The sequence below is a fragment of the Theropithecus gelada genome, chromosome 11, assembly GCF_003255815.1.
Source record: "Theropithecus gelada isolate Dixy chromosome 11, Tgel_1.0, whole genome shotgun sequence".
Taxonomy (NCBI): domain Eukaryota; kingdom Metazoa; phylum Chordata; class Mammalia; order Primates; family Cercopithecidae; genus Theropithecus; species Theropithecus gelada.
Genome location: NC_037679.1, coordinates 63,416,300 through 63,436,564, shown reverse-complemented (window position 1 = coordinate 63,436,564; position 20,265 = coordinate 63,416,300). Strand labels below are relative to the sequence as shown.

The 20,265-nt window shown below is 41.5% G+C and overlaps 2 protein-coding genes across 7 annotated transcripts in view; both read right to left on the bottom strand.

The window, feature by feature from the left end:
- TXNRD1 (thioredoxin reductase 1) overlaps positions 1–20,265 on the bottom strand; it is a 138,532-nt gene that overhangs the window by 32,739 nt on the left and 85,528 nt on the right. For 5 of the 6 annotated variants that reach the window (XM_025402671.1, XM_025402673.1, XM_025402672.1 and 2 more), the window contains 3 exons: positions 6,467–6,589; positions 4,624–4,696; positions 1,749–1,868 (listed from right to left, as the gene is read on the bottom strand). In XM_025402671.1, the coding sequence (XP_025258456.1) occupies positions 1,749–1,868; positions 4,624–4,696; positions 6,467–6,589 (316 nt within the window). The remainder of the gene's footprint in view (positions 1–1,748; positions 1,869–4,623; positions 4,697–6,466; positions 6,590–20,265) is intronic. The other variant, XM_025402677.1, reaches the window with a different exon arrangement.
- EID3 (EP300 interacting inhibitor of differentiation 3) lies at positions 16,066–17,761 on the bottom strand. The gene has a single exon (XM_025402678.1). The coding sequence runs from the start codon at positions 17,452–17,454 to the stop codon at positions 16,339–16,341; it is 1,116 nt and encodes a 371-aa protein (XP_025258463.1). The 5' UTR covers positions 17,455–17,761; the 3' UTR covers positions 16,066–16,338.

The window sequence follows — 20,265 nt, the reverse complement described above, 5'->3', positions numbered from 1 at the left end:
AAAAAAAAAAAAAAAAAAAAAAAAAAAAAAAAAGAAATGAGGAATGTGAGTCTCTAATTCAGTGGGCAAGTAGACTGGCTATACAGTAAGTGTTGAAAACAGGCTTATAACACTTACTGGCCAGCCTCTGGAAGTGGGAATGACAGCACAAAAAACTGATTTATAGCCTCCAAGAGAACAGATAGATTATGGATATTGAATTCAATTCATATGATCATAATATGTTAGAATTAGAGCGAACCTTAAGAGATTGGTTCAACTGAAAGAAAAAAAAAAAAAAGTAACTGCAGATGCCACTGTGGTTATGGTTCTAGAGGACCAGGTAGCTTGTGGGCGGGGAAGGCTGCAGGAAGGTTGGACTAACCTGCCTGCCTGGCCTGTCTACCACTACAAAAGTCTCAGGACTTGCTGTTTCTCTACTAGGACTGGAATAGAATAGTATATAACTCACCTACACATGCTAATCATCTAAGCTGCAGTAATTACCAATGTTTTACAAAATTTCTTCTTATATCCCTCTCTCTCTTAAGGATCTGAGCAAACAATGTGACCCCAACATTATAAAACTTTAAAAGTTAGTGATTTTCTAAGATTCCAGACTTGGAAAAGGTACTATTATCTTAAGTAGGAAGTAAAAGCATCAAGAAAAGAAGCATAACTAGTTTGAGTGAGAGCAAAATTTTTCCAAGCATGTATTTATGCCTTATCTTTATATTTAATACACAAAACCCTGAAAAAGCCACAAAATAGTTTAACCTGGCTACTGGCTGGAGTATTTTCCCTCAAATGCTCCATAATGCATAGGTCTCAAACCTCAAATCAGATAGGGGTTGGAGTTTCACTCTTCACAACAGAGTGACATACATCATAAATTAGCCAGGAAGCTATGCCAAATCTTACTTTATTCTTCTACTAGATAATGCAATCTACTTTCTAAAATTAACAATTCTGCCGGGCATGGTGGCTCACACCTGTTAATCCCAGCACTTTGGGAGGCCAAGGCAGGTGGATCACGAGGTCAGGAGATCAAGACCATCCTGGCTAACACGGTGAAACCCCGTCTCTACAAAAAATACAAAAAATTAGCCAGGTGTGGTGGTGGGCACCTGTAATTCCAGCTACTCGAGAGGCTGAGGCAGGAAAATGGTGTGAACCCAGGAGGCGGAGCTTGCAGTGAGCCGAGATGGCACCACTGCACTCCAGCCTGGGTGACAGAGTGAGACTCTGTCTCAAAATAAATAAATTAATTAAATTAAATTAAATTAACAATTCCAATCTCTTCAACTCGTCTAGGGTTTTTAGAGTGCTCTAAATATTTTCAATCCAACAAAGTCTAACCACCCCCTCCTCAACAAACAACCCCCACCCCCCCAAATATCGGCTCATGAAACAAGACTTCTTTGGAAGAAGAAAAATGTAACAGCTTTAAAAGAAAGCAAATGCAATTAGTACTTCCTTACAAATTATAAACATTGTATGATTTCTCACAAACACTACATGACAATATATTCAAAAGAACTCTAATTTTATATTATAGAAATACCATAATCCAAATGCAATATCTGTTGTTACCATAACTATGTAAATACTTGACAAAGGATAACTCCAGTGATTATATCCATCAAAAATGTAAACAATAAAAACAACTAGGCTATTTGCTCTCTTCATGAAAATTGATGATGCATTACAAAGATTGCAGCTCAAACCACCAAAAGCACAAACACAAGAGTAGCTTTCCCCTCTCATACCTGTCTCCTCGACTTTCCATCCATAGTTTCGAGAGTCTTGTAGGGCTTGTCCTAACAAAGCTGCTTGATGCATCAGTTTTTTAGGTATGCAACCCACATTCACACATGTTCCTCCGAGACCTACAACAACATTGAGAAATCAGTTTATAGCCTGCTTTCCAAGCCTTACAAATCTTCAAAGTCAACAATTATTACAACTCTAAGAAATATTGTATTATATTTGCTTAATGTGGCCAATAATAAAGTTTATTCCTAAATCTTACAACATTCATCAGTTCAGAGACCCTTACATAACAAACACGGTAACATCATCCTAAAACGAAACAAAGAGGGGCAGATTTCCACGATTTCCATATACTTCAAAGATAGAAAATTAATTGATTGCTGATAAAGATGCCAGAAATTGAAATTTTACTATGTACACAACCCTATATAGATGACCCGACTTACGATTTTTCTCTTCATGTTGATACCCATACACCCATACTGTGTTTCACTTTCAGTACAGCATTCAATAAATTATATGAGATATTCAACACTTTATTATAAAATAGGCTTTGTGTTAGATGATTTTGCCCAACTGTAGGTTAATGTAAGTGTTCAGAGCATGTTTAAGGTAGACTAGGCTAAGCTATGATGTTCAGGAGGTTAGGTGTATTAAATGCATTTTTGACTTGTTTTCAACTTACAAAGCATTTTATCAGGATGTAGTCCCCCATTGTAATTCAAGCAGCATCTGCACTTGCCATTGAATCTATGCACAGAGGTAACTGATAAAGGCGTTGTTATGCTAGGCGATTAGACTGTAGTGGTTCTTAAACTACACATAAAATTTGGTGTATATGGGCCAGGCGTGGTGGTTCACGTCTGTAATCCCAGCATTTTGGAGGCCGAGGTGGGTGGATCATTTGAAGTCAGGAGTTTGAGACCAGCCTGGCCAACATGATGAAACCCCATCTCTACTAAAAGTACAAAAAATTAGCCGGGCGTGGTGGTACATGTCTGTAATCCCAGCTACTCAGGAGGCTGAGGCAGAAGAACGGCTTGAACCCAGGAGGTGGAGGTTGCAGTGAGCCGAGATAGCGCCACTGCACTCCAGCCTGGGCAACAGAGCGAGACTCCATCTCAAAAAAAAAATTTTTTTTGGTGTTGATGTGCATTTTTTTAAGGAGGTGGCCTACAGCATTCACTTGGTTTTTTAAAGGATGCATGACTTCCCTTGCTCCCTAAAAAAACACTTTAGTATCCCTAAGCTTAAAGAACATGGTGACAGCTTGTTTCCATTAGAACAAAACACAGGCAGGTGACCAAAATGACATGAGTTAAGAGTGAAAGATGGCAACAGACTTCACAGCTCAAAGTCGGTCCTCTGAGCAGAATGCTACCAGCGTCTCTCTGGAGTATAAACTTCACAGGTCAGAAGGGGAATACCTAGCAACAAGAGCAGTGTCTGACACAGACTGACACATTAAGTGTCTGCTGAACGGATGAATCGGAAATTGTGACATCGCCTTATCTGGACTTCCTGCTTCTTGGTTCCTTCTAATGCAAGCAGCCAAGTAATCTTTAAAAAATGTTATATTATCACATGGCTCCCCTGCCTTAGAGTCTTCAAAAGCTCATTTATATGCTCTGATTAGTCCAATTTAGTCCAAATTATATGCTTTGATTAGTCCAAATTCCTTATCTGGGCCTACAAAGCCCTCGATAGTGACACCTGCCTTCCTCTCTGGTCTCACCTCGCACTACCACCTCCAGCTCCCATTATCTATGCCACAACCATGAAGGACTCTTACCTACCTCAGGGCCTTTGTATGTGCTATCCTCGAAGAAAGAGAAGCTGCCTGGAAAGTTCTGCCTCACCTTTTGACAGCTGGCTCATTCTCATTCTTTGGCCTCTTCTAAATGTCACCTCTTCAGATGCCTTCCTTGAGAATCTTCTCAAAGTTAAACTCTCCTTTATCCACTTCGTCTCTATGCCACTATATAATTTTTTCAATACCACTTACCACAACTCCTAAAGTTCTTACGTATCTTTTGTCTCCCCACTTAGAATATAAGCTCCACAAGGGCAGGAACTTTAAATGTGCCAAGTTCACTGCTATATCATCACTGCCATGGTTCATAATAAATGTTCAATAAACATTTGCTGAATAGGCCGGGCGCAGTGGCTCAAGCCTGTAATCCCAGCACTTTGGGAGGCCGAGACGGGCAGATCACGAGGTCAGGAGATCGAGACCATCCCAACATGGGCTAACATGGTGAAACCCCGTCTTCACTAAAAAATACAAAAAACTAGCCGGGCAAGGTGGCGGGCGCCTGTAGTCCCAGCTACTCGGGAGGCTGAGGCAGGAGAATGGTGTGAACCCGGGAGGCGGAGCTTGCAGTGAGCTGAGATCCGGCCACTGCACTCCAGCCTGGGCGACAGAACGAGACTCCGTCTCAAAAAAAAAAAAAATTTGCTGAATAAATGAATAACGAACATATAATTCATCAAGACCGAGAAGCAGTAAGGTATCTCATTCCAGTTTTGTTCAATGTAGGAGGTAGATTTAAAACAGAAATCCACATATGAAAAGTTTAAATTTTCAGTTATTAAGCCCCTATATATGCTAGATTACTCAAATATTTACCTTTAAATCATAGCTTGTAGACAAGGTTTTTACTTCTTGACTCTGTGCCAAAGAACCTAAATTTTTAGCATTTAACCTGATCCATTTTAACTTGGCTCAAATAAAAGATATATATGTTTTGGGGCTAGTTTTTCTTTAACTTAGTTTTTAATTTTTTAAATTAGGCTTTAGGAGCCAGTTAGATTACTGCCAGGGGAAAACTACTTCGGCAACATCACTTCTAGAGTATTTTGAAAGCTTACCCCATCTAGTTCCAAGAGGGGTGGGAGTGACAAAGTCCAGGACCATCACCTTCTTGCCATATTGGGCTGCCTCCTGGAAAATAAAATTATTAAAGTGAGTTGGAAAGGTTAACATGACAGACTGGAAATGGGCTGTTAAAAATCTATGATTTTTTTTTTAAGCTATAGAGCTTAAAGCATAATGAGTAATTAATACCTGGGTACTTCACACACATCATGATGATTAATTCAACTCCAGGATAAAAATTAACAGATATTCAGATAGTTGTGAGAGTAGATTTTAAAATTATGCATAATAGAGTAGTAAAATTGTTAGAATCAGCTGGAAACCTTAGACTTCTCACATAACTCCATTCAAACAGTAACAGATTAAGCAATACCTGAAAAAAGAAAGTGGCCATTTCCAAGCAAGTTGCCAAGTAGCTGAAAAAGCAGGTTTACTGACAGTCTACAGCCCTTAATGCAACCTGTATCCTATAAGGTGATATTTTAAAAATCATTTTAAAGTTTAATCTAATTTGGTTTCTAAAGCAGAATACTGAAGAAGTTTTTCTTCTGTATTACAAGACTTCCTAAAAATTTCACGTGAGGAGCTCATTAAAAAGTTGACAATATCTATGATGTTTCCAATTCTATTTTGAGGGAAGGAAACAAGAGTTAGAAGTTTGTTTTGCAGAGTATCTTTTCTTTCTCAGAGAATAAACTTTGTATATTGGCAACTAGACCTCCAAAGGTTATTTGAAAGGACTGAGTCTACATGTCTTTCAAACACACCATCCCTGGAGTAAAACACATCAGGTATTATTCCTGAATTACTTTCAGCAAAGCACTGCTTCATGCTGGTCTGCCCCTAACTTGGGCAGCTTCTACCCATTACTGATTCAACACAAGCTACACCTTAGGGAAGTATAACCACTTCATCTTTTAAAGGAACCTGTTGGGTAAGGATGACAGGCCCAAGGGGTCCTCACATGGGAAATTTATGTTGATTCAGGACCAGCAGCCTCACTCCTAACCTTCTTTATTTATACATCCTCTTCCCAATCACCCTCAGACCACAGAGTTAGTGGTTATTAACCGCACATACACAGAAAGCAAATAATTTTTAATAAACGGGTTTAAGAAACCCAATTGCTCTCCATCGTTTTTATACTGGAGAGAAGGGGTTATGAACAGGGAAACCATCAAGTGAAAAAGACAAATATTAATTAAGAAATATATTTGCTTAATTTCAAACCATTTCCACACAACACCTATATATATATATTTTTTTTTTGTTTGAGACAGAGTTTTGCTCCTGTTGCCCAGGCTGGAGTACAATGGTGAGATCTCAGCTCACTGCAAACTCAGCCTCCCAGGTTCAAGCCATTCTCCTGCCTCAGCCTCCCAAGTAGCTGGGATTACAGGCACCCACCACCACACCCAGCTAATTTTTGTATTTTTAGTAGAGATGGGGTTTCACCACATTGGCTAGGCTGGTCTTGAACTCCTGACCTCAGGTGATCCACCCGCCTTGGACTCCCAAAGTGCTGGGATTACAGCCGTGAGCCACTGCACCAGGCACAACACCCTTATTATCTCTGAGAAATCAACTAAACTTTAAAGTGAGTGGAAACATGTTCCAAACTACTGGGCCCTGTACTTTTATATAAGTAATGTATATTTCAATCTGGAAAAATGATTTATAAAGTGGTCCCTTATCATGTCCATGTCCTGCCCAAGTTAATGTGCAAAATGTCACAAAAGTGGATCAAATAAATTCCACAGACAGCGGAGAGAACCCTGTGAGGAATGTTAATATTCTAACTACCACCCAGACAACACACAACACAAGGAGCCTTGCCTTAGCAGCTGCCAGGCCTCCTGAGCCACCTCCAATGATGATAAGGTCATAGTCATAGGACTCGGGAAGATCCTCAGGGCCGTTCATTTTTAGTAGCTTTTGAAGTCTGCCCTCCTGATAAGCCTAAAGAAAAATAACAGGAGAGAAAATAATTTAACTTAAAATCAGCAATGTCCAAAAAGCTTTTAAGAAAACCTTTTCTTAAAGAAAAACAAAAGGAATTTTCAAAGGGAAAATGTTGTTTGATTTATAATTACAGCATACAGATGGAAATATTCAACCTTCCTTAAAGTTGTGAACTGCTTGCTTTATGTTAGTTTATTAGCCCCAAACACTGTCATTGCTAACTACTTTGAAGTGTTCGTATATTACCTCCACATAAGTAAACCAGCTTAGGTCTAAATCAGGTTTAATCATCAGCCTTTTTTTCCTAGAATTTTTAAACTAGGTTTTAAAGATAGGGGCTTGGTAAATATGGGCATAGCTTAATATCAATATAACAATTTTAAAAGATCAGCCAAATATTTATTTAAGACTTTTCTGTACTGTTTGGCTGGGGCATAACATCTAGAAAATCAGAACAGAACTGTCAATTGATACTGACCTGCATGAAAAGTTAAACGTGAAAGTTGCTGCTTTTGTGGGATATTTTAAATAGGCACAACTCTGCAAAGTTCATTCCTTTAATTGCATATGCATGAAGTCTCCCACTTTTAATATTTACTTTCCATATACTTAGCAAGTAACAGACTTTTATAATTTAGGTGTTAGACTCTCAATTTTTAAAAAAATCCTTTCATTCCACTAATATTATTCTGATACACATTAATTATATTTCAAATCAGTTTAATATGATATTTTGGAGATATATTTAATATTATCTCTTACTAAAATAAAAATCTATGTTAACAAGAGATAATGACTGAGAAAGTTGTTAATAAGCACAATAAAATGTTTTCAAAAACTCAAGTCTTAGGCCAGGCGCAGTGGCTCACGCCTGTAATACCAGCACTTTGGGAGGCCGAGGCGGGAGGATTACTTGAAGTCAGGAGTTCGAGATCAGCCTGGCCAACAGGGTAAAACCCTCTCTCTACTAAAAATACAAAAATTAGCCAGGCATGGTGGTGGGCGCCTATAATCTCAGCTACTCTGGAGGCTGAGGCAGGAGAAGCGCTTGAACCTGGGAGACAGAGGTTGCAGTGAGCCAAGATCGCACCACTGGACTCCATCTCATTTAAAAAAACAAACAAACAAAAAGTCTTAACTTTAATAACAAAAAGAGCCCCCAAACTTACCAGCCCAAACTGCACATTTCTCTCTTGCCTACCATCAGATGCAGGGGGTGAAAGGCAGAGCTTGGGGTCAGCAGAAGAACAAGGTTCTTGGGATGTGGAAGGGGATGCGGTGGAGCAATGTGAAGGAGGAAGCACAGCACTGTGGCTACCTGTTGGCAGCATGGCGGGCATATGTAGTGCCTCAGGGACTGAAGGGAGAACACCTGGAAACCAGCAACAGTGGGGGCAAGACTGCACCACCCTGACAGTCTGCACAAAAGGTCTAGCATGAGAGGCTGGTAAACACAGCCAGTACTCATCAACTGGCATTATGGCCAAGGCTCCTCCTTCAATACAAGGCACTGTAGGGGAAAAACAATTTGGTAATAACAGCCATTCGATCAAAGGATCAATTAAGCTTCAAGGAACTAGTGTGACTCCCTATTCAGTCTCAAAGAGCATGACTTACTGGTTTAAGAGTTAACTAACAAGTGCAGTTAGATGTCCTGCTGGAAAAATAACATACAATCACTTTTAATCGCAACCTCATTTTATCTGCATGAACTTAGCAAAGATGGTGACAGAACACAATAACTGGCTGTCTAAATGAAAACCACGGTTCTGAGAATCCCCCTCCTCCAACATACCCACTAGAACAAATACCAGAAAATGTATCCTCATGCTGAAAAGCCACATACTCCCTCCACCAATGTTTACAATCAGTTTCTTACTGAAATTCTGTATCTAACTTGGGGTCTCCTGGTTCAAGCTTAAAGTCAAATTGTATCAACCAGTGCACAGATTTTACCAAAAAAGCTCTGAATGAACCTCACCATTTTAAAGCACTGTAGGTAAAATTGGTAAGACACAGGCAATTGAAGCATTCAGTTGACCTTAGAATGAAACATTATGAGGCTGAGCTCAGTGGCTCATGCCTGTAATCCCGGCACTTTGGGAGGCTGAAGTGGGCGGGTTGCCTGAGCTCAGGAGTTCATCACCCGCCTGGGCAACACGGTGAAACCCTGTCTCTATTAAAATACAAAAAAAAGTTAGCCGGGCGTGGAGGCATGCACCTGTCATCCCAGCTATTCGGGAGGCTGAGGTAGGAGAATTGCTTGAACCCAGGAGGTGGATGTTGCAGTGAGCCGAGATCGTGCCACTGCACTCTAGCCTGGGCGACAGAGTGAGACTCCGTTTCAAAAAAAAAAAAAGAAAAAAAAAAGAAAGAAACATTATGTTTTAAAATTTTAACCGAACTTAAAATTGAAAGTGCTATCATTCCGTTCCATGTAAATGGTACCTCACTTAAAATAAAAATAAGATAGAAGGTAGAAGACAGCTCCCCCAGACAGCATAAGAAGGTAGCACAGAGATGGGATAAGGAAAGGAGAGAAATGCCCCCATTCTCTTCCAATTACAATTACTAGAAGTTATGTCGGCTGACTGTGGTGGCTGCTACAGAGGTTCTCAAACTTTTTCATCTCAGGACTCCTTTACAATCTTAAACCAGAGCTTTAAAACTGAAACTCCAAAGAGCTTGTTAATGTGGGTTTTATCTATTTATTATATTAGAAATTAAAACTAGGAAGAAACTTAAAATATTAACAAATTTAAGAATAATATATTTATTAAATGTTAACATGAGTGTTTTTATTTAAAAATTTTTTTAAATTGGTGAGAAGAATGGCACTGCTTTGTATCTTTGCAATTCTCTTTAATGTCTGACAACAAAAGACAGCTCATATCTGTTTTTCCATTCAATCTGTTGCCACATCACCTGTCATGTAACCTCTGGAAAACTTCACAGTTTACATGCAAGAGAATTAAAGTGAAAAGGGCAGCTGGGCGCGGTGGCTCACACCTGTAATCCCAGCACTTTGGGAGGCCGAGGTGGGAGGATCACGAGGTCAGGAGATAGAGACCATCCTGGCTAACACGGTGAAACCCCGTCTCTACTGCAAATATAGAAAATTAGCCGGGCGTGGTGGCGGGTGCCTGTAATCCCAGCTACTCGGGAGGCTGAGGCAGAAGAATGGCATGAAGCCAGGAGGCAGAGCTCCCAGTGAGCCAAGATCGCACCACTGCACTCCAGCCTGGGCAACAGAGCGAGACTCCATCTCAAAAAAAAAAAAAAAGAAAAAGAAAAAGGGCAAACAGTATCTTAGTATTATGAAAATAATTCTGACCTTAAAGTACGCCAAAAGGGCCTCATATACTTTGAGAATCACTGCTACAGAATATGAGTAGATGACCTCCAGGCATTCGTCACTTGTTGGCAAGGCTTACACATTGGATAGTCTTCCTTTTCTTCCACCTGCCTGTCATAGTAATCCAATCCCTTTCCCCAGCCCCACTCCTACTAAAACACTGCTCCAGGCTCCCCCGAAAAGGGCATAATACAGAAAGCAATTCAACTGTGGCAGTCTTTTAAAATCCTGACTTTCCCCCCAAACTTAGTTTCTATCCTTTGCCAGATTTGTACTTTTTCCCCCCTACCATTATAGATGGCTCTGGTGCAGAAATAACCTGCGTTAAAATACTTGCTCTACCACTCACAAGGCCAGGTGACTTGGACCAATCACCTAATCCTTAACGAAGCTAACAGGTTCCTGACCTCATCAAATGGCTGAGTTTAAGAAAGATAATGCATGTTAGCATAGTGGCTGGTAGGAATTAATCCCTTTAAGTTACTAATTCCCCACCTCCTGAAGAAGGGAAATTGCCTGGAACTAAGTCAAGAAGTGCTGGAATGTATTTTACTGGTGTCCTCCGCTGAGTTTCCCTGCGTCAATCTCCACTATTTTGAAATGTCCTCTTCCTAACAAATCTTGATCCAGCACACAGACAAGACTAGCATGATGTTACATTATTTCTATTCAATGTACAAACATATTACCCTTCCACAGCATTCCTTTGGAGGCTGGTGGCTTCTTTAACCAACACTCTAAGAGATTCCAACACAAAAGGCCCATTTTATCCATCAAGTCTCTCTTCAGTTCCCAATATTCTCCTTTTCTTTCTTACAACTCCAATAACACATGTAGCCACAGCACTTAGCACAGACATTGTTACACTACCTGGGATGTCCTCTTTTCTCCACTCCAACCCCTTCATGCCCTTCAAGCTTAAATTAGAAGCCTTTACTTAACAGCCCTTGTGATATAGTTTGGCTGTGTCCCCACCCAAACTGAGTTCTCACATGTTGTGGGAGGGACCTGGTGGGAGGTAATTGAATCATGGGGGCAGATATTCCCTGTGCTGTTCTCGTGATAGCGAATGAGTCTCATGAAATCTGATGGTATTATAACGGGAAGTTTCCCTGCCCAATCTCTCTCTTTGCCTGTCACCATCCACATTAAGATGTGGCTTGCTCCTCCTTGCCTTCCTCCATGATTGTGAGGCCTCCCCAGCCATGTGGAACTGTGAGTCATTAAACCCCTTTCTTTTGAAAATTGCCCAGTCTTGGGTATGTCTTTATCAGCAGTGTGAAAATGGACTAATACATCTTGAGTTGGGTGTTCCTCCTCTGAGATCCCCCTGCCACCATCACACAATCCCATCAACTCTGCAAGGGTGGGTATCCTGTCTTTCATCTCTGTGGCCCGACTTTGGGAGCACTACCACCTCACTAGGGGTCAGTCTAATCTTAATGGAACCACCACCATATACGTGGTCTGTTGTTGATCTCATGTGTAACACATGATTGACCTTATACAGTGCATGACTGTATTCTGGTAAATGATTTATGAAAAAGAGATTACATTTCAAATGCCTCCTTCAAAGAGCCTCCCCTTAACCCTTCTTCTCAGGCAGCACTTCAACCTCTATCCAAGCAACTCTTCTTCAGAGCTATCATCGTTAACAGGAATATGTTGTCTTTCTCTACGACAGGGTGAACAATAGTTCTCCAATGTCAAAGTCTGGATCCCTAGAACCAGTGACTATGTTACGTGTGAAGAGTGATTAAGGTTCTAGAGAGAGATTTTCCAGGATTATCCCACTAGGCCCAATGTAATCACAAGTGTTATAAGAAGGAGGCAGAGGGAGACTTGATTATAGTACTAGGAAATGTGAGGACAGAAGCAAGAGGTTGCATTGCCAGCTTTGAAAATAGAGGAAGTGGCCGGGCGCGGTGGCTCAAGCCTGTAATCCCAGCACTTTGGGAGGCCGAGACAGGTGGATCATGAGGTCAGGAGATCGAGACCATCCTGGCTAACACGGTGAAACCCCGTCTCTACTAAAAAATACAAAAAACTAGCTGGGCGAGGTGGCGGGCGCCTGTAGTCCCAGCTACTCGGGAGGCTGAGGCAGGAGAATGGCGTGAACCCAGGAGGCGGAGCTTGCAGTGAGCTGAGATCTGGCCACTGCACTCCAGCCTGGGTGACAGAGCAAGACTCCGTCTCAAAAAAAAAAAAAAAAAAAGAAAATAGAGGAAGTGGCCAGGCGCGGTGGCTCATGCCTGTAATCCCAGCACTTTGGGAGGCCCAGGCAGGCAGATCACGAGGTCAGGAGATCGAGACCATCCTGGCCAACATGGTGAAACTCCGTCTCCACTAAAAATACAAAAAATTAGCCAGCTGTGGTGGCGGACGCCTGTAGTCCCAGCTACTCAGGAGGCTGAGCCAGGAGAATGGCATGAACCCAGGAGGCGGAGCTTGTAGTGAGCTGAGATTGTGCTACTGCACTCCAGCCTGGGTGACAGGGCGAGACTCCGTCTCAAAAAAAAAAAGAAAAGAAAATAGAGGAAGTGACAGATTGTGGGCCAGGGAATGCAGGTAGGCTTTGGAAGCTGAAAAACGCAAGGGAACAGATTCTGCCTCAGAGCTTCCAGAAGGAACCAGACCTATTGATAACTGGATTTTAGCATCCAACTTCCACAACTGTAAAATAGTGTTATTTAAAACCACTAAATGTTTGGTAATTTGTTAGAGCAGCAAAAGGAAACTAATATACCCACTAAAACATGAAATCATGAAAGGTGGGCAGTTTTCTATCCACCATTTTTCAACCAGTTCCTAGAACAGTGACTGGCAAAATGGGCATTCAAACAGTTGTGGAATAAATTAATTACCAATCACTTGGTAATACATTCTCCAGGACAAGGGTCTAAAAAGCATGACAAATGGTCAGAGACTCAAAGGAAAGTAAATGAACCATTACAGAGATATCACTATGGAGGGAGGTGGCATTATGGAATTTGCTGACTCTGAACTAGAGAGTGAGGCACTAACATGAGAGTCTACAATAAGAAAAGTTTTTTTTATACATTATCTCAAAGTCTTCCAGTCAGATGTTTATTCCCATTTCATATAGTATAGAGGCCCTCAGAGAAAGAAACTTGCCCACGAGCCAAGAATTGAGCCCACGTTCAATTTCAGAGATTACAAACCTCTTGCTTTTCCAACTATACTACATACCATAATTCATATCTCAAAGTACTTATCACAAACATTTTCTACTTTGATTCTTACTGTAAACTTAAGAGGCATTATTCCCACTTGGCAAATGAAAAACCTGATGTTTACAGGTTAAATAATAATTTATCCAAAGTATATAACTAGAATGTTATAGAATGAGGATCTGATCCCAGATCCTTTGACCAGCAAGTGGTTCTACCATTCAATAAAGTTCTATTATTTAAAAATATTCTCAAAATATTTTTAAAATATTTCTTAAAAATATTGTCCTAGGCTGGGCGTGGTGGCTCACACCTGTAATTCCCAACACTTTGGGAGGCCAAGGCAGGAGGATTGCTTAAGTCTGGGAGTTCAAGACCAGCCTGGGCAACATAATGAGACCTCTCTTCCGAAACAAAAAAAATAGCTGAGTGTGGAGGCATGCAGCTGTAGTCCCAGCTACTCGGGAGGCTGAGGCAGGAGACTCACTTGAGTTCGAGAGATCAAGGCGACTGCAGTAAGCCAGGATTGTGCTCTGGGCAACAGAGCAAGACCCTGTCTCATAAAAAAAAAAAAAAAATTCTACATTTCAGCTAACTGAACCTGCAAAATTTAAAGTACCCTAGGCCGGGCGTGGTGGCTCACACCTGGAATCCCAGCACTTTGGGTGGCCAAAGCAGGCGAATCACGAGGTCAGAAGTTCAAGACCAGCCTGGCCAATATAGTGAAACCCTGTCTCTACTAAAAGTACAAAAATCATCCAGGCATGGTGGCGGGTGCCTGTAATCCCAGTTACTTGGGAGGCTGAGGCAGGAGAATCACTTGAACCCAGGAGGTGGAGGTTGCAGTAAGCCGAGATTGTGCCATTGCATTCCAGCCTGGGCAACGAGTGAAAACTCTGTCTCCAAAAAATTAAATAAAGTTCTCTATATTAGCAAGAAGCAAGCAGATTTACAGTTTGATTCTTAATCTCTATAAATTTTTAATTTCCTTTTTGCTTCAAGGTAAGCAGTCACTTTAATTTCAAAATTTCAAAAATGATGAGGCAATCCATCACGCCTCATCATTTTACTGGTGTCATGCCAACCAGTACAAATAGAAACAGTAGTGGTCAACTTCGTATTTTAACAGCTATTAGCTTTAGAGAAGACCCAAAAAATTACCTCTCCTAAGCCTCCAGATGATCTATTAATGCTTTTAAATCATCACTGTCAAATACTCCTAGTAAAGACACGAAGCATTCAACAGAGCAACTGATTGTCAGTAAAGTACCGGGGCGGGATCTGTTTGCTGTCATTAAGAGTACTTTTTCTTCCAACAGCAGATCTCTGCAAAACCCAAGGAAATTGGTTGGCAGAGACATGCTGGAAATGAGGATTACTGAGATCAAATGATACTTCCATGACTGCTACTATAAATCAAAGGATACTAGACACTAGCAAGGGTGAGCGCTCTTTAGTATGTGAAAGGAGGAACTAATTTAGAAAATAATTGGCCAAGTTTCATAAGAAAGTTCTATTTTTGCTAAAACCACTACTGTATTATTGGTGAAGAACCTCATCCCCATACATGAAAGATCCTTCCTCTCAGTCTTGGTATCATTTGTTGAGTCTTTGGATTTCCCTTTCCTGTACTACTAGACTTACTAGGAAAGTTTGCCACTGCTATGCACAACAGATGCCTAAACATTTGCCAAATTATTGTTTAATGGCAAAATTCCACGACTACCAAAACTTAAGCTCCTATAAGGATCAAAGGAAAGAAAGTTTATGGGCATGCTTACTGCACCTTCTCAAGTTGTTTTCCTAATGACCCAAACTTTTGGCAATAATCTCCAAATAAGGTTGTAATTTATATTCTTAAAACAACTGCAAGCAACAGAAACAAAAAAGCCTTTATGGCTTTACACTAAGTGAAGAGCATCTAGATAAACTTACATGTTTTAGTTTCAAGCAGGGTCAGTTTCCTGGCATTTAAAACCCTATTAAGAAATGCAAAATTTGGCTCACACTTGTAATCCCAGCACTTTGGGAGGCCGAGGCAGGTATTTGCTAGGTGTGATGGCACGCACCTGTAATCCCGGCTACTTGGGAGGCTGAGGCACAAGAATTGCCTGAACCCCAGAGGCAGAGGTTGTAGTGGGCCAAGATCGCACCACTGCACCCCAGCCTGGGCAACGAGTGACACTTGTCTCAAGGGAAAAAAGAGATAAAAATGCAAAATTAAAGTGGGACAAATATTCAAAGTTGTTACATGATGAAACAGTGCAGATTCTGAAGGACATTCTATGTACTAACAAAGACCACAAAGGGACACTAGGGGCCAGAGAAGAAATTCAGTAGATAAAAACTACAACTGGATAGCAAAAGATTTTGTGTTCAACGTATAATAGTTAGACAAAAATATCTTCTGAGGATACTAATAGATGAAGTTATTCAATTGTTGCCCAGCTTAACAATCAAATATAACAGTTTTTCCATTAATCTAATGGTCCTCTCGTGCCTAACTTCTAACAATTCCATGCATTTGACCTTGCTATTCTCCTGCCTAGAATGCCTTTTCCTTCTCCGTGTTTCTACTCAACTTTCAGCCCTTAGCTGACACCTCAACTTCTACAGCAGAGACACTACTTTGCTGAGTCTAATAACAGAAACTGTTTAGAATATGGATACTCCCTCATAAATCCTGTCTTCTTTGCAATGACTTTTTTATTCTTAATGTTGCATATTAACTGCCTTACAGACAAGTTGTTGTTGTTTGTTTGCTTTTTTTTCCACTTTTGTTTTTTACCCACTCTTTCCCCAACCTGGTTAGGAACTCTTTCTGGGATTCTCTTGGTTCCCTATGACAGAGAAAGCAATGTATCACAGAGCATCATAATTGATTTTCGTAAATTATTATGTTTTGCAAATTATCAAATATCCCTTAATTTGGTATCCAAAACTTGTTTTTATTAATAGTCTTAAAGGGCATTCAATAAAACGCTCCCATAAATATGCCAACGAATTTTTTTTAATAAGAGAAGATCATGACCTTATAAATTACTAAGAAAAATATGCTGCACAGTAAAACAATGTCTGATGTTCTTGAAGATACTTTTTCACTTTACAAGACATACAATATGTGCTTCAGTTTACATTTGACTCTCCATTTGAGATAACTTCAGAAAAACACACAAAAAGGATCCTATACTAAGAAATCTTTAGTATGAGGAGTATGTAATCATAGCCTCAGAAATTTCAAAAGCTGCCACAATGTTTTTCCACTCCTGTAAAGTCAAAGATATGACTCCCTGTTTCCTACCATGGCAACTGGAATCATTTCCCTCACCCATTTGGTTAACATTCATCGGCTCTAATATTGGCAGCCTGTCTTCATCAAGCCTTATTCTTGCAAAACCATCTCTTACAATAAAAGAAACATAAAATATATTCTCCACAGTACGAGAAAAAGAGTTTGGATCAATCACAAACTCAAAATAGGACACAGGAGTATCAGGATACTTTCGAAAGTAGGTTTGCAACAATCCCAAAATCCTTTCTACGTTTTTTTCTGTCGCTTCTGGATAACTACTGAGGTCCAGCTTCCGCAACTTTGTAGGCATATTCCCATTTTCCTCCATCTTGCGAACTTTCTTCTGGTGTTCAAGTCGGGGCTTTGGTGCAGAAGGTTCTAGTTTGAATGAACCAAAAACAAAATGGAATGTCTCAGCTTTTACCATCCAGGATGTTGCTTCCTTTTCCATTGCCTTCCAGAAGGAAAGAGCTATGTTATCATCACAATCACTCAAGTCATCAGGCTCGCCTTCCATCCAATTCAGACCCCCGAACAGAAACAGAAAGTCACAAAATGCTAACTGATTAAAGAAGTTCAGGTCAGAGTTTAACTGCTTTGCCTTTTCTTTACCCAAGTCAGAAGCCATCACAAGAAACTGGGCGTCGAGGGCTGCTTCTCTGGTTCGGCTCACTCCATCAAACAGGACGTTGGCTTCCTCCAGAGCCTCGGTCAAGGAGTTGTTCGCCGAGTTCACGATGTCCTCCCGGTTCTGCCGCACGCAGTACATGAGCTGCCGGTACTGCCTGCGGATGCTGCGGCACTTCTCCTCGTCAGCGGTGAGCTCCAGGAGTTTTGGGTCTATGTCGGCCTCCCCAGAGCTGAGGTCTTCGGAGCAGCCCGTGACCCTCACCGCCACATCCATCTTCATCGGCGCTCCCTCCGCCGCCGCCGGCTTCGCCGCGTACTCGCTACTAGGGATGACCACGAGCTGCTCCTCTCCTTTCTCGTCGTCTCCCTTGCGGGAAGCTTTTTCAACCGACATGCCGGCCACTGGTATCTCCGAGGTAACGGCCCTCCCAGCTTGTGGAAACTGGCGGCAGTTGGAGCCGCGGACGCCCGCCCATGCGTATTAGCGGCCCGGCCCGGCGCGACCCGCCCCCAGCACGCTCCGCGGGAAGATAGCCCCGCCCCGGCCCGGATGCACCACGACCCGAGGCGCTCGCTCATAGGCAAGCGCCGCGCTCCGAACACGCGCAATAATGGGCCCCGACCCCAAACGCGACTTATGCCCGCTCAGGGCACAGCTGTTCTTTTTCAAAGCGTTTACCGACTGGATCACCTCACTTTAAAAAAAACACTTTTGGACAACTTGAGACAAAACTGTTGAGGACACTAAAGGTCCTGCGCTTTAAAACGATCGCTGCCATCATATACCGCAGTGAGGTCGACCGAGGGTTTTGTTTTTTTGTGAACTAAATCTGGCTGGACTGTAACCGCCGGTAAGGCCAAGGCCCGTGAAAAGCAGAAACTCCATTAAACAGGCTGAACTCTCAGTTTTTTGCAAGGTGGTGTTTAGACTTATTATACAAATGTAAATCGGGTTAATTACTTTCACAGGTCCTCTTTAAAAACCAAACCCCCTCCATCACCCCATCCCGAAGATCTGTGGGGTCGGGGGAGCCTCCAGTATGCGTGCTAACCCCTGCAGGAAACTGAGTGCTCGCATTACTCAAGTGAACTTTGGTTCTCCACCATCCAGGAGTGGAAGAATAGAATGATGGGTAGAGATCTCTGCAAAAGAGCTATTTACTTGAAAGCTTGCCAACATCTAAAGGCCACCGACACTGAATGGGTAAGAACTCTGAACCCTAAAAGGTGAGCAAAGCTATGAAGATTTCAGAAACAATCTAAGGATATGAAAGCTTAATCTGTAAACTGGGTGACTAATCTGCGTTGGAAAATTTACCCATTGGATTTAATGGGGTCACTGGAAACTCAAGTGCAGTTAACCACAGGACTCCGCTTATCTGTCTCACCAGTAGCAAATAGCAAAGTATACTTAACAACGGGAATTAATACATCTGGTTTTTAAAGAGAACATGCACACAACCAACCCATGGGCATCAACAGCTTTTCAAACTTGCAGCAGGTGCACCTTAAAAAAAAGACACCCACAACTGCACCTGTCCAATTGCCAGTTTCACAGCACCAGGAAGTAAATTAGCCCTACCATCCTTTATGCAGATAGACTTGTTCGTATTTAGCATTAGCAGAAGGTTTTTTGCAAATGCATAAACAGCAAAATCTAGTAGTATTAAGTTACTCCAAAATCCTTATATTACCATTTGCCCCCCAATTATTTTATTAACTAGGGGTAATTCAGGGAAATACATGCATTTTTCAAAACACCATGCATTAAGGTTAGTTGTACGTATATATGATCCTATGCTATTAGATTGTCGGCTTCTCAAAAACAAAAGCTGGGTTTTACATCTTCCAAACATAGCTGTTTTTACATGGATGCACTTACGTACTGAATGTATAAATTAAAATAGATTTAAAACTGTCCCAGCATCTACTGCAAGTTATTTGGCAGCAAAGATTAAGTTCACAGATTCGTGGAAGTAATCCTATACACTGAAAGGAAAAGTTGACTGCTCTTCAGAAAAACTTCTTATCCCTCTTCTGAAATAAAGAAACAATGAGAGATAGGTAAGTTGAGACCCAGGATCATTAAAGGATCATATCTTTCCCAAGTCTGGCCAATTACAAACCAGTATTTAAACTTGTTTTAAATCTTAGGTGAAAATACAGCTAAGAATTCCAAGACCCAAATCCAAAAAAGTCTGCTTTTACAGTGAACGATATTCTTAGGAGTTGCTCACATCCACTTTAAATTCAACAATAGCTATTTACGAAGATAAGCCAACCCTTCCCACCCTATGGTGCCTATTTTCTCCAGGCTCCGAGGAAGGAAAATAGGCTGACACCAATTTGCTACATAAAGACCCTTTCATCTAAGAATTTCAAAACGCCTTAGAAAACTCTATTCTCCCAACCTACTTATAAAGTATTACTAATACCATTTACAGGGATTTCTCAGGAGATAACAGCCCACACAATTTGCTCAGAGCAACAGAGCATATCAAGGCAAGCATTATTAAGTTGTGATTTACAGTGCTGAGTGCATTCTATGCTAGATCTCCAAGTACGTTATTAACATGTAACTTAGATCATCCTAAGAAAGGCAGACTTGCATCATATTCCACCTTTAAAACTCTACCTTTAGGCCGGGCGCAGTGGCTCACACTTGTAATCCCAGCACTTTGGGAGGCTGAGGTGGGTGGATCACCTGAGGTCAGGAGTTTGAGACCAGCCTGATCAATATGGAGAAACCACGTCTTTACTAAAAATAGAAAATTAGCTGGACGTGGTGGCACATGCCTGTAATCCCTGCTACTCAGGAGGCTGAGGCAGGAGAATTGCTTGAACCTGGGAGGCGGAGGTTGCGGGTGAGCCAAGATGGCACCATTGCACTCCAGCCCGGGCAACAAGAGGGAAAACTCCTCCTAAAAAAAAAAAAAAAAAAAAAAAATCTGCCTTTAGACATTTGCTACAAAGTGAAACAATCTCAAGTTTAATAATTTTCCCCAATCATATAAAGAATGGGATTTCCAGGCCGGGCGCGGTGGCTCAAGCCTGTAATCCCAGCACTTTGGGAGGCCGAGGCGGGCGGATCACGAGGTCAGGAGATCGAGACCATCCTGGCTAACATGGTGAAACCCCGTCTCTACTAAAAATACAAAAAACTAGCCGGGCGTGGTGGCGGGCGCCTGTAGTCCCAGCTACTCGG